The 13,477-nt window shown below is 59.6% G+C and overlaps 2 protein-coding genes across 8 annotated transcripts; both read left to right on the top strand.

Moving 5' to 3' along the window:
- Nucleotides 1–301: 301 nt before the first annotated feature.
- Nucleotides 302–9,046, top strand: GAL3ST1 (galactose-3-O-sulfotransferase 1). 7 transcript variants are annotated; one of them, XM_086856628.1, is made up of 4 exons: nucleotides 325–785; nucleotides 2,395–2,608; nucleotides 5,525–5,658; nucleotides 6,872–9,046. In XM_086856628.1, the coding sequence occupies exons 3-4, from the start codon at nucleotides 5,534–5,536 to the stop codon at nucleotides 8,019–8,021; spliced, it is 1,275 nt and encodes a 424-aa protein (XP_086712754.1). In that variant the 5' UTR covers nucleotides 325–785; nucleotides 2,395–2,608; nucleotides 5,525–5,533; the 3' UTR covers nucleotides 8,022–9,046. The 7 variants fall into 7 exon arrangements, with proteins under 7 accessions (XP_023793533.1, XP_086712754.1, XP_086712753.1 ...); XM_086856627.1 differs by lacking the exon at nucleotides 325–785 and adding an exon at nucleotides 1,762–1,993; XM_086856630.1 differs by lacking the exons at nucleotides 325–785; nucleotides 2,395–2,608 and adding exons at nucleotides 3,713–3,831; nucleotide 4,490 and having other exon boundaries at nucleotides 6,872–9,042.
- Nucleotides 9,047–10,312: 1,266 nt separating this feature from the next.
- Nucleotides 10,313–13,124, top strand: LOC111936677 (uncharacterized). The gene is made up of 8 exons (XM_023937768.2): nucleotides 10,313–10,406; nucleotides 10,924–11,070; nucleotides 11,535–11,718; nucleotides 11,853–11,967; nucleotides 12,137–12,216; nucleotides 12,489–12,583; nucleotides 12,680–12,757; nucleotides 12,855–13,124. Exons 1-8 carry the CDS (start codon nucleotides 10,355–10,357, stop codon nucleotides 13,100–13,102), a joined length of 999 nt encoding a protein of 332 aa, XP_023793536.2. The 5' UTR covers nucleotides 10,313–10,354; the 3' UTR covers nucleotides 13,103–13,124.
- Nucleotides 13,125–13,477: the final 353 nt, after the last annotated feature.

The following is a 13,477-nucleotide window of genomic DNA, read 5'->3' as shown; positions in this document are numbered from 1 at the left end:
TTTTTCCCAATTTTTTTCTTTTTTTTTTTTCTTTTCAATTTGGTTTAAGTTCTTTTTTCTTTTCACCATTTCCATTCTCCTCTTTATTTTCCATTTTTTTCCAGTTTTCTCTTTTTTCATTTTTTCTGTCTTTCCATTTCCTTTTTCCTATTCTTTTTATTTTTATTGTTTCATTTTTATTTATTTTTCCCCTTCACTCATTCCCCCTCTTTTGCTCTGTTGTCCCTCCCATTTTTTTCCCCCCGTTTTTTTATTTTTCCCCCCTTTCCAGAGGGTTGGAAGGCTTTTCCGTTTCTTATGTTTTTATCCTTGCTTTCCCCTTCCATTCCCCTCTCCCAAGAGGAGCAGGAGTGATCCCAGGGCCGGGGCTCCCCTCAGGGCGGGAGAACCTGAACAAGGCCTCAACCCCTGGGAGCCGCCGATTCCCACCCAACCCAAACAAACAAACCCCAGCTTCCGAAAACCTCATCTCCAAACAAGCCCCAGCTCCCAAAATCCCTGCTCCCAACAAACCCAGCTCCCAAAATCCCTGCTCCAAACAAGCAAGCCCTGGTTCCAAGCACACGGCTGCAGGCCTCCCTCCCAAGGCCTGGCTGAGGGCCTGGGCTGGCCGGGCAAGGCCGGTGCTGGTGGCCACAGGCCGCTCTGGCTCCCCGGGGCCTCTCTGCCTGATAAAAGTGTGTGTCCAGCCAAGTGTTGACCCCTCAGTGTTACCTCCCCCTCACCCAATCCCTCAGGATCCCCTGCTCCCCTGGGATCCACAGCTCCGGCCATCGCAGCTTTCAGTGAGTGCTGCTTTGTACCCCCACCCGGGCTCATCCCGGGGGGGATGAGCTGGTGGAGCCCTCCTGGGCTCCCCCTGTGGGATGTGGGACATGGTGGATGCGGGACATGGGGTGTTGTGGCTTCCCAGCTCCATCACATCCGTCCCCAGGCTATCAGTGTTCCGTGGCTGAGTTGCCACATACTGGCCACTGCAGCGCTCTTGTGGATGGAAACCCTTTACCCCTTCCCAAAAAAACAGGAAACCTGGGAACACTGTGTGACCCATTCCAAAATCAAAAAAAGGGAGAGTGGAAATTGGAAAACCTTCGCAATCCATCCCCCCCAAAAAAACCACAGGGGAATCCTGGAATCCCTTCATAACCCACCACCAAAAAGGGGAGAAACTTGGAATCCTTTTGTGACCATCCCAAAAAAGAGGTAGAAACCTGGAATTAGGAGAGGTATAGGCAGAGAAGGGGTGGGACAACTCATTGCTCCCACGCACCAATTCCACAGCAAACCCTGTGACTGTGATTACTTGTCTTCACCCCTCCTCTTGCAATGATGATGATGATGACAATGATAATGATGATGATGGAAACAGAGCTGTTCTGGCTTTTCCTGATCCTGGAGGGCTGTGCAGGTCACCCTGGTGAGGTCAGGCAGGATGGGGGCAGCTGTCAGAGATGAGGCAAGAGCTGCCAGCTCACTGCAAGGTGATGTCTGTAAATCCTGTGGGGGCAAGCTCTGAACCCCAGACACTGATGGTGAATCCCAGGCGTGGTCACCCCTTGTTTGGGGACCCAAGGCCGACATCACCCCCTTTAGGGACAGAGACCCAGATCTGAGGGCAGCGGGAAGAGGCTGGATCCAGGAGCACAAGAGCCCCTTTTTCACCCTGCCAAATGCAGGGTGATGGACCAGCGACAGGGCTGAGCCCTCCTGGTGTGCCCAGGGCACCCTCTGGCCACCCAGTCGGCTGCCATGACTGGAGGAGGGTGGAAAGACTGGCGGCTCCATGGCTGCTCCACAGTTGTCACCCCAAGGCTGGATTTGTCAGAATATTGCTGTCATTAAGGCCATAAATCCATGGAAACATAGTGGGAGGAGGGAGGAAGGAGGGCGGGGAAGCTGTGGGAGAATGAAAAGGAGCTGATGGTGTGTGGCCAGGGTGCCCCGGGGAGCAGGCAGCTGGGACAGGGTGCAGGAGCGAGCTCCCCAAACCCAGGTGAGCTCTGGATGCGGGAGGTGATGGCCAGGCCATGAGCTGCCCCGTGGGACGAGGAGGACGGTGGCTGGCGAGAAGTGGGTGCTACCGCCCAGGGACAGCCGTCGTCACCCGGGGCTGTGGGGCCCAGCCAGGCTGGTGGCGGGGAGCCGAGGGGCCGGCAGTGGGGCCAGCGGGGACAATGTCCCCGTTGAGGCCACGGTCGCAGATGGAGACAAATGTCCCCGTTGTTCCCGGCGCGGGCTGAATGGCTCCTCTGTGCCCCGGCAGTGGGTGGGGGCCGGGTGGCTCGCGGTGGCCGCAGGCACCCAGGGCCGGCCCCGGGGAGCCGGGCAGTGCCCGGCCGCAGCCCCGCGTCCCCGGCCGGCCGCTCCCACTCCCGTCCCGTCCCCCCTTCCCAGGCCGGCGACCCAAGGCCGCGATCCCGGTGATGCCATAAACACCGCGGTGCAGTGGGGAGGCTTTGGAAAAGCCGGCATTTGCGGGGTGCTGCCCGGGAAAAACTTATTCCATGTCGGAGCAGCATCGGCACCCCCGCCCCGCTCCCCTGGCACCCCGCTCCGCGCAGGAGAGCAGAGGCACGGCCCAGCGCCAGCGGTGCAGGCAGAGGAAAAGGTGATAGATACCGGGGGCCTGGAGGGGTCGAGATGCTCAGGGGAGGTGGTGGGGTGCTTGATAAGGGGTAAGGGGGCAGCGGCATGTTTGTTGGGTTGCTTGGGAGGCCGTGGAATGCTGGGGAGGGCAGCAGGATGATGAGGAGGTAGTGGGATGCTTTGAGGGGGTGTTGGGATGCCTGGAGGGTGTTGGGATGCTGGGGGCAGTGGGATGCTCAGGAAGAAGCTCTGTGGGGCAGGATGATGGGGGGAATTGTGTACACATGGGGCACAGAGGTGATGGAGGGGTGGGAAGCACCGTGCCTGTGTGGGATGGGGCCTGTGGAAAACTATGTCCATGGATTTGTGGGATCAGGAGAAAGCAGGTGCATGCACCCTGTGTATGGCAGGGCCTTGGCCCTAAAAAAATTTGATCCTGTGGAGAAAACCCAAAAGCAGAGTCTGGGATGCCCCCAGGGAGATGGGGAGCTGCTGGGCACGGAGATGGGGCTGCAGAGCTGCGTGGCCTGGCCTGGCCCGGGGGTAACTGGAGGAAATGGCGGGTGCAGGGGGGTGCTCCAGCTGGGCATCTCAACCAGCTGGTGCCACAGCCCCCCCAGCCGTGGGAGCCTCAGGAGAACACCCAGCGCACCGAGTTTCTCCTAACGAGCTATTAATAATTAAACTGCTCACTGAAGGCAAAGTCAATAGAGTATTTGGCTGGGAAGTACTTGCCAGAACCACCCCAGGGAGGCAGACAGGGTGGAGCAAGGCATCTCCTTGGCATTCCAGAGCTCCGGAATGGAGTGCTGTGTGGTCCTGGGGGCCTGGTGGGGACCCATAGGGATCTATCAGCACCCATTGGGACCCATCTGGACTCACTGGGATCCCCTGAGACTCATCAGAGGGGTTCATGGTGCCATTTCACTCACTCTATGGAGCTGGTGCCAGCTCCACTCTTGCCTGGCAGCACCAACTAAAGTGTGTCCCTTCAGCCCTCTTCAGTGGCTTTTCCAGGTGGTGACTGTGATAAAATCACAGCCACCGTGTAAAACCGAACTCAGCTGCTCCTGGGCACATGGAGCCCTGTGGCATTCCTACCCACACGGTGGTTTTGGGATGTAGTCAGAACCACCTGCTCCCCCCCTGGTGACACCGTGCACCCCCACACCCACGTGAAAGCCACTCGGGAAGAGGCTGGATGCACCAGCCCTGCCTGATCCAGTGGTCCTGGCTCCAGGGGAAGTGGTGGGGACTTGGATGAGCTTTTCGGGTGCTCCAGGTGCCCTCTCGCAGCTCCCCCCCTGTCCGCGGCGCTGTGCCCAGCACCCGGCCGCAGCCCGGGGCTCCGGTTGCATTTTCCATTCATTATTCATCGAGCTGGAAATCTCGGCAGCACGAGGCGATCCGAGCCGGGGGGGCCGGAGCGGGGGAGCGGCGGCAGCAGCGGCACCCCGGGATCGCCGCGGTGCTGGGGGTGAGCCGGGAACCGGGGGGGCTTTGCCTCGGGGGCCGGGGGGAGCGATGTGCCGGGCTGAGATTTCATCCTGCCGGAATTGCCGCGGGGGCTCTGAGGAGCTGAGGGGGTGATGCGAGGAGGGGATGAGAGCCCGGGGGTATTTCTGGGGGTGTTGTTCAGTGGGAGCGCAGCCAGCCTTGGCCGAAGGATTCCCGAGGATGTGGAGCTGCGGGAGCATCGGGAGCTGGGGCAGGCAGGCGATGCTGCTCCCTCCGCTAAATGGGGGTGCAGGGCGGGGGGTGTCAGCCCCCAGCTCGGGGGGGGCTCCCGGGCACGGAGCTGTGCTGTGGAGGGCTGCGGTCACGGGTGCCGTGTCCCCGTGTCCCCGTGTCCCCGTGTCCTGCCGCAGGGGACAGCCTTGCTGCAATGCGGTGTCACAGTGAGGGTGACCCCCGTGTCCCGGGAGGAGGGAAGGGACAGGGATGGGGGCCACGGGGGGAGCGCTAGGGAGGGGGCAGGGGGCACAGGGGCTCTGTGTGTGTGTGTGTGTGTGTGTGTGTGTGTGTGTACAAGTGTGTGTATGGGCACGACTGATGTGTGTGCACATTTTATGTGCACCTGTGTGTGTGTGTGTGTGTACAAACATGCATTGATGTATGTGTGTCCTGGTGCACACACGGGCACACGAGGGGATGGGGTGTGTGCCCTTGTGTGTGCCCTGTGTGAGTGTGTTCTGTGTGTTTGGGGGTGTCTGTGTGTGCCCTCTGTGTGTTCTGTGTGTTTGGGAGTGTCTGTGTGTGTGTGTGTGTGTGTGTGTGTGTGTGTGTGTTTGGGGGTGTCTGTGTGTGCCCTGTGTATGTGTGTGTGTATGTTCTGTGTGTTGCCATCCTGGCTGCACCCCTCTGTCCCCAGATCTGTTCCTGGCCCCCACCCTGGGCCAGTCTGAGCTGTCACAGCCAGAGAGCCAGAGGGGGCCCCCGAGCCCCCCACTGCTGCTGGCAGGGCCGGAGGGGCCACACTGGGAGGGTATTGCAGCACCCAGACCACCATGAGCTGCTGCAGCTCCGGCTCTGACCTGCAGATTTTCCTTGGAAAATGGATCCTGGCACCCTCAGGGAGCTCCTGCTGGTGCTGCTGGTGTCCCAGTGGAGAATGGCCACTCTGTCCCTCAGTTGCCCACTCTGCCCCTGGGCTGTCCATAGCCCAGCTCCCCCTTCCCCCACTCCCAGCCCTGTGTCCTCTCCCGCCGGGCCTGGGAGTCACTCAGTTTTCCCAAGGCGGGCAAAGGTTGGCTGGATGGGCAGGGCCGCTGGGCCTGGGCCATGGATCTGCTGTGCCCATGGCTGGGTCATGCCAGGCGCCAGTGAGATGCTTGTCTGGGAATTGCCATGCCCATGAAATGTCCACGTGCCTCGTTCAAGCCACACACCCCCGAGTCCCCATGTCCCTGGCACCAAGGTCTCTCCTCTCTGGCTGCAGGTGACCAGGATGCTGTGGCATGGGAAGCCCTGGAGGTCCATGTGCAAGGGGCTGGTCCTGGGGACCCTCCTGACCAGCTTCATGTTGCTGCTCTACTCCTACGCCGTCCCCCCGCTGCAAGTCAGCGTCACTGAGTGAGTCTGGGGTCCCTGTGTGTCCCTCCCGCTTCAGCTCAGCCTCCCTGTTCCACACAGGAACCCCCAGCTGTAGATGGGGGACATGTAGATGGCCCTGGGGCTTTCCAGGCCCTGGTGGCTTCACCCCAGGATGTCCCCTTCCTGCTGGAGGCTGCACCCTGTCCCAAAGCCAGGGGGGAGGTGGTCCCCAACTCCCCATGGGGATGGGGACACACCCTGGGGCACTCACTGCTCCTGGGTGGAGAGGAGAGGGAGAGGGAGAGGGAGAGGGAGAGGGAGAGGGAGAGGGAGAGGAGAGGACTCAAGTCTCTGGTTCTTTCACTGCCAGAGCTCCGCGGTGCTGAGCTCCTGGCCATGTCACCTGTGATGAAATTAATCTCCAAGCTTGTAAACAAGGTTCACGTGCCTCACAAGCCTGGTGCTGTTGGATGGGATCCTTATCAAGGATCAGTTTGGCGAGTTCATTACAGGTGTCCAAAGTCACTCGACTGTGTGGGCTCTGCGTGCTGCCCCAGGCATCTCAGATAATGTCCCATGTGTCCTAGTGTGCTCCTCCAGGGCCCATGAACTCATCTGTGGGGCCAGGCTCTGGAATTATTTCCCTCTTTGCTGGGGGCTGAATCCTTCATGGATCCCACAAGGTGTTGAGGGGTCCCAGACCTCCACAGATCCTATGAGAGGTTTGTGACTCCTGTAAGGGGTTGAGAGTTCCCAGACCTCTTCCATGGATCCCATGAGGAGTTAGTGACTCTTATAAGGGGTTGAGAGGTCCCTGGCCTCCTCCATGGACCCTACAAAAAGCTGAGAGCTCCAGGCCTCCTCCATAGATCCTACAGAGGGTTGAGAGCTCTCATACCCCATAAAAATGATGTCAGCTCCTCTCCATGGATTTGTGAGGATGGAGAGCTCCCCTTAATGCACTTTTTGGCGTCACTTCCACCAGGACCACCGTGGCCATGCCCATGGAGACCCTCTGCTCTATTTCCATTTCCAGCACCTATTCCCATTTCCAGAACCCATTCCCAGGTCCAACACCTGTCCCCAGGTCCAACACCCATTCCCAGGTTCAGCATATATTCCCAAGGTCCAGCACCTATTCCCAGGTCCAGAACCCATCCCCAGATCCAGCTCCTCCAGCACAGAATATCCCTAAGCCTTCAAAGTGCCACTGCCATTCTCACCATGGTGCTCCACCTCTTCTGTCACCCAGGATCCCCGTCCCCTTCTCCTGCTCCTCCCACCTGTCCCCCGTCCAGGCTCTGTCCCCATCCAACGGCACAGGCAGCACCTCGGGGTGGAGCTGCCGGCCCAAGCTCAATGTCATGTTCATGAAGACCCACAAGACTGCCAGCAGCACCATCCTCAACATCCTCTTCCGCTTCGGGGAGAAGCATCGCCTGAAATTCGCCTTCCCCAACGGCCGCAACGACTTCTACTACCCGTCCTTCTTCGAGCGCAGCCAGGTGCAGCACTACCGGCCTGGGGTGTGCTTCAACATCATCTGCAACCACATGCGCTTCCACTACGAGGAGGTGCGCAAGCTCCTGCCGCCCGACACCACCTTTGTCACAGTGCTGCGGGACCCCGCGTACCTCTTCGAGTCCTCCTTCCACTACTTCGGTCCCATCATCCCCCTCACCTGGAAGATCACGGGGGAGGATAAGCTGGATGAGTTCCTCCGGGACCCCCAGCACTACTACGACCCCAATGGGTTCAACGCTCACTACCTCCAAAACCTCCTGTTCTTCGACTTTGGCTACGACAGCAGCATGGACGCCAACAGCCCGCTGGTGGAGGAGCACATCCAGGAGATCGACCGCCGCTTCCACCTCGTCATGTTGCTTGAGTACTTTGATGAGTCGCTGGTGCTGCTCAAGGACCTGCTGTGTTGGCAGCTGGAGGACGTCCTCTACTTCAAGCTCAACGCCCGCAAGGGCTCCACTGTGTCCCGCTTGACCCCTGAGCTGTATGAGCAGGCGACTGCCTGGAACCTCATCGACGCCAAGCTCTACCGCTACTTCAATGCCACCTTTTGGCGCAAGGTGGAGGCCTACGGGAGGGAGAGGATGGCCAGGGATGTGGCCGAGCTGCAGAGGGAGAACGAGAAGATGACCAGCATCTGCATTGATGGGGGACATGCCGTGGATGCCAGCGCCATCCAGGAGTCCTCCATGCAGCCCTGGCAGCCCCTGGGGGAGAAGACCATCCTGGGGTACAACTTGAAGAAGAAGATCAGCAAGAAGCACCAGAAGCTGTGCCGCAAGATGCTGACGCCCGAAATCCAGTACCTGACTGACCTGGGGGCCAACCTCTGGATCACCAAGCTGTGGAGCCACGTGCGGGACTTCCTCAAGTGGTAGGGGCTGGCAGGTGCCCCGCTTCCCTGGGGAAGAACCAGGTGCTTTTGTTTTTCTTACTTACGGTTCTCTTGGTTTGGAACTGGCTGGAGGCTCTGAAGCCTGGGAACTTTTGGGGAGATCCTCCATCACCTTCCTGCAGAGCCCCAGTGTGGGCAGGAGAGCAGAGACTCTGCCTCCATCAGCAAGGTCAAAAACTGGGGGCTCAGGGGTGGTGTTTTCCTGCAGGATCCACTTCTTCCTTCCCCATGGAAAAGCTGGAGGAATAATTTATGAAGGATGTGGCCTTGTCACAGCAGGAGCAGGATATCCATCACCAGGTTGCTGGATGTGCTGGGACAGCAGTGGTAGAGGGTCTCCTTTGCCCGGGGTGGGCAGAGATGCCCACAGGGAACCCAGCCCTCCAGGGGCTCCCCAAATCACCCTGCTGAGCCCTGGTTTTGGGGTGTGGGGATGTCAGAAGCTGCTGCAGTGCCTCAGCCCATGGGTGTGATGAGTGCAGCAGGTTTTCAGCCCACCCACAGCCGTCACTCCATGCCAGGCTGTGACCCGGAGCCACACGGAGCCATTTGGAGATTGGAAAACCCACCCCAAAAGCCTCGGCCTTTATCAACAGGTCCCCGTGGCAAAGGGCACCCCCTCCATGCCCCCCATCATCCCAGTTAGAGGGCCCCATGGCCCTGGTCCCCACAGGGGACATCCCAAAAAGTCAACAGGGTCTGGTGACAACTGGCATGGGGAGGAGATGGGAGTGGGTGCAGTGGGACTTGTCCCCGTGATGCCATCCTGAGCACGGTGGGGATGCTGAAGGCAGGGGCCATCCCCAGTCCCCACCTGCCTCAGGGACAAACCTCGTGCATCCCAGCTGGGCTGGATGACACTGGTGACATGACATCCCACCGAGAGTAGCCCTACCTGGGCACAGAGGTGGCACCTGTGGCTGAGCCACCCCCCAGCAAAGGGACCCCACCTTGTGTTCAGCTCCTTCTGTAAAGACCAGAAATAAAAAAAGCAATTTACTTTTTTAATATGATTTTGTATTTGGTAGTTTTTGATATAAGGATGGTCCAGCTGCTCTCCAGCCATCTCCTTCTTCTCCGGGATGGGATGGATGAGGTGAGGATGTTCTTACAGGCACAGCAGGATGCTCAGCCAGTCCCTGCTCCTTCTGGGAGCTCTCCAGGGTCCTGGCACCACTGTCCCCATCAGTCCTGGGGGTGGGGGGCCCCGTGTCCCCCAGGCAGTGCAGAGGAATGAGAGCCTCAGTGTGAGTGGGATGCCTGGGTCTGTCCCCTATGTCCCTGTTGGGTGCTGCTGGGGGACAGCCCCATGGTGTGCAGGTGCCCCCAGGAAGGTCTGCTGGCTTCACAGGGACACCAGAGCCATGGGACCAGCCATCGCTGGTGACACAAACCACTTGAGCCACTGCATTCCAGCTTTGCTGCTGATGGGGAGCACCCAGTTTCTGGGGTCGCCATGGGACTTGCACTGGGATTTCTCTACCCTCCCTGTCCCTCAGTGCCCGGGCCACCAGGTCAGACCACTCAGAGGAGGCCTGTGGTGGAGTGTTGGGGCTGTGATGGGGACACCTGAGACAGGCAGGACCCAGGGACACAAACACTTCACTAGGTCTCTGTCCTGGCTATGACCAAAGTGCTGCTCCCAGGTGGGCTCCCTCTCCAGCAGAGCTGTGATGGGACAAGGAGGGATGCTGGGGACTGGGACTCTCTGGTGGGACTGGGATCAGCCATGCGATCATGACAGTGGTGGGGTCAAAACTGTGGTGAGCTTAGGAACCATGGGGTGGGACCAGGGACATCCAAGGGACCAAGGCTGAGTGATGGGACCAAGCCATGTGGTGAACTGGGATCAGGGCAAAGTGTTTGGATCAGGACCATGTGCAGGAGTAAAAGGATGTAGTGGGAGCAGCACCATGCACAGGACCAGGACATGGTGGGCACGGGACCTTGCTGAGGACCAGGACCACAACAGTGACATGGGAGGCCCAGCATCGCACCTGGGAACAGGACTGATTGGTGAGCATGGGACCAGAACTTACTGGTGGGTATGGGATCATGCTCAGGACCACCTGCAGGACCAGTCTGAGTGGTGGCACTGGGACTGTGGGATGGAACGGGGACTGGAAGATGAGCACAAGCTCTTGTGGTGGGACTGGGAAGGTGTAAGGGGTAGGACCAGCCCCAGGTGTGGGGCTGCTGATGGCTGCAGAGTCCGAGCAAAGCCCCCAGCCCCATCAGTACCAGCTGGGGCCCATTGACACCCAGCCCCAAGCCCTTAAAGACCCCCAGCTGTTGTGGGGATGCTGCTTACAGGGGATGGAGCTGTGCTTGTTGGTGCTGCTGTGTGGGGCTGTGCTGGGGGTGGCAGGTGAGTGGGGCTGGGATCTCCCTTCAGTTCTCCCACTGGTTGTACTGGGGGAGGTGGAGGTGGGTGCCTTTGCCCTTTGCTTTACCCACTGCTGGTTCCTGAAGGTCACCTGGGAGCTGTCCTGGTGGAGAGAAGCCTTCCTAAAATGTTCCCAAGCTCTGAGGGTTGGGACAAGGGGCTGCCAGGAGCTCCCCCAAGGTCCCAGCAGGGCTGGTGGGACCTGTTTGGGGCGGGGGGATCAGAGGCACTGATGACACCAGGGGGTCTGTGGCTGCTGACAGTGGTGTCCCACCCCATGAGCAGCTCCTGGTCTGTCCCCAGCCCTGGGCAGGGTCAGGGTGCTGGGAAGGCTCCTGGTGTATTCCTGTAGTGCTGGGGACAGAAGAGCCCATGATGTGCTCCTGAGTGCTCTCCTTGCCTTTGTGCTGCTGCCACCTGTCCCCAACAAGTCCTGGGGACACCTGAGGATGTGGATGTCCTTGCTGTGTTTGGGACATGCTCAGCCCTCCCCTTGCAGGGACCCCTATGGCTCCAGTTGCCTCAGAGCCCCCTGGTCACACGGTGACAGCTCCAGCAATGTCCTCAGGAGTGGGGACAGGGAAGGTTCCTGCTCACCCCCACTCTGAGGACCCCATCATGAACTTCACCTTGAGGCTCCTGGATGGTGAGTGCTCTGGGGGTGCTGCAGGAAAAAGCTGAGGGTTGAGACCATGGGGTGGGTCCAGCTAAGACCCTTGGGCTCAGCCAGCAGCAGTCAGTGCCTTCTCCTGGCTGGCATTAGGACCACCAGGAGAGGTGGCTGTCCCTGCAGGAACCCCCCCTTGTGGAGGGTGCTGGGCTCTGAGATGTTCCCAGTCCTGTGCTTGATACCACAGTGGGGTTTGGGGGTCAGCTCTGCCCCTGATGGGTGACATGGTCCCTCAGCTCCATGGGCAGCCCAGGAAGGTGCTGCTCTGGAGAGCAGGGAAGGCAGGCCAGGGGGGCAGAGCCAGGACAGGGGATGGGCTCTGGAAGGGGAAAGCTGGTGGGGATGAGGGCCAAGATACTGGTGGTCTGGGATGTGTCTGGTGCCCCCAGCTCTGGTGGGATAGGTTTGGGGGTGTCACACTAAACATACACACTTCTCAGAGGACTCCAGTGCCACTCCAGAGAAGCTGCCAGTGCTCAGCCCCGGCTCTGTGATCCACCTGGAAGCCAGTGTCCGCTTCAGTCCCAGCATCTCCATGAAGATCCATGTGGATCAGTGCTACAGGACCACCACGGAGCAGCCAGGACACTCCAGGAGGGTCTCCATGGTGGTGAACAGCCATGGGTCAGTGCTGGTGGGATGGGAAGTAGGGGTTCCTTCTCCAGCTACCCTGGGGTCCTGTAGGACCTCCTGCTGGAAAGGGATGTCCAGAGTCTGGAGACAGCTCTGGAATGTCCTTTGTCACTCTCCTACCATAGATGCCTGCATGGGGAGAAGCTGGGGAATGTGTCTGTCCAGCACCAGAGAGGGGAATCTGTCCTCCAGCTCTCCATCCTGGCCCCCACACTGGAGGGTGAGGCTGAGGAAGAGCAGGTGAGGCGGGGATGGTGTCCTTGGTGGTGGAATGGAGGTCCCAGGGAGGGGGATGACCTGGGTGTCCCAAACCACTGTCCATCCTGAGACAGGCTGGGGTGGCCTCAGCCCCACAGGGTTGTGTGGAAGGAGAGCAGGGTCCCTGAGGAAGGACGTGGTGTCTCAGCAGGTCTACGTGCACTGCCTGTTGATGGCATGGGGACAAGGACATGCCACCAGGTCCTGCTTCTACAGCCACACCACAGCCAGGTATGCTGGGTGCCTGGGGACATGAGCACCCCATGGGTGTGCTGGGGGTGGAACCCACCTCTGGGAAGACCAAGTCACCCCACTGTGGTCTGGATGTCACCTCTTATTCAATGGCAGCTGGTGGCATCACCACAGGTTCCAGCTCCCTCATGCTGCAGATGTGTTGGGGAGGTGTTTGGAGACATCTCTGGGGAGGCACCATGTGGGTCTTGTGGTGGAGTCTGAGGACCCCCGGAGCTTCCTCCCCTCAGTTGTGCCCTCTCCTCTCCCAGCTGGCATAACGCAGAAGACCCTGTCCAGAGCAGCCCGTGCCACTGCTGTGACACCGGCTGTCCTGCTGCTGACACCCTCCGTGGAGACATGCCAGGTACCAGGGGTGGGACAGGGTTGGGCCCATGTTGTTCTGGGGTCTTGGGAGGCTCCTGGACCTGGACTGGACCACATTGGACATATCCTCCCATAGCATTCCCAGGAGAGGGGACATTCCATTGGGAGACAGTTGGGCCAGTGCTGGTGAAGGAGAAGGTGCCATGGTACAAAGGTGAGGGACACCCCAACCCTCTCCCATGTCCCCAAAACCCTCACCCCTTGTGCTGAACCCCCCTCTGACCCCCAGGTGTGTTTTTTGCCATTCCCAGCAGTGTGCCAGACGTTGAAGAGGTTCCTGCTGGCTGGGCTGGCCCTGGTGGGCAGTGCTGTGCTGCTGGTCACTGTGCTGGGACTGGCTCTGACCACCCGGCGCCTGGGCAGAGCCCGGCAGAGACAGCGGCCACCGAGGCAGAGGTGTCCCTTCCAGGCTGAGCTTCAGAGTGTGGTGGGGGCCCTGGTCCTCAGGGAGATGGAGAAACAGGGCGAGATGGGTCCAGAGCCTCTTTCTCAGCAATAAATGTAGCTTTGCTTTCTCTAAAGTGTCTTCTGGTTGGTAGTGTGTGGATGCCACCAAGGGATGGAGATGTGCCCCTACACTGGCAAGCCACATCTCCAGGTCTCTCCAGGTCTCTCCAGGTCTCTCCAGGTCTCTCCAGGTCTCTCCAGGTCTCTCCAGGTCTCTCCAGGTCTCTCCAGGTCTCTCCAGGTCTCTCCAGGTCTCTCCAGGTCTCTCCAGGTCTCTCCAGGTCTCTCCAGGTACCTGGAGATGTGGCTTCCAGGTGTTGTGACACTGTCCCAGCCTGTGACTCCTGGGTGGGTGGATTTTGTGTCCTTGGAGACCATGGACATGGTGGCAGGTCCTTGGGGACAGTCCCCAGGATGTCCCATGAGG

Source organism: Cyanistes caeruleus, chromosome 18, assembly GCF_971803275.1.
Source record: "Cyanistes caeruleus chromosome 18, bCyaCae1.hap1.1, whole genome shotgun sequence".
NCBI lineage: Eukaryota > Metazoa > Chordata > Aves > Passeriformes > Paridae > Cyanistes > Cyanistes caeruleus.
This window is presented reverse-complemented; position numbering and strand designations above follow the sequence as displayed.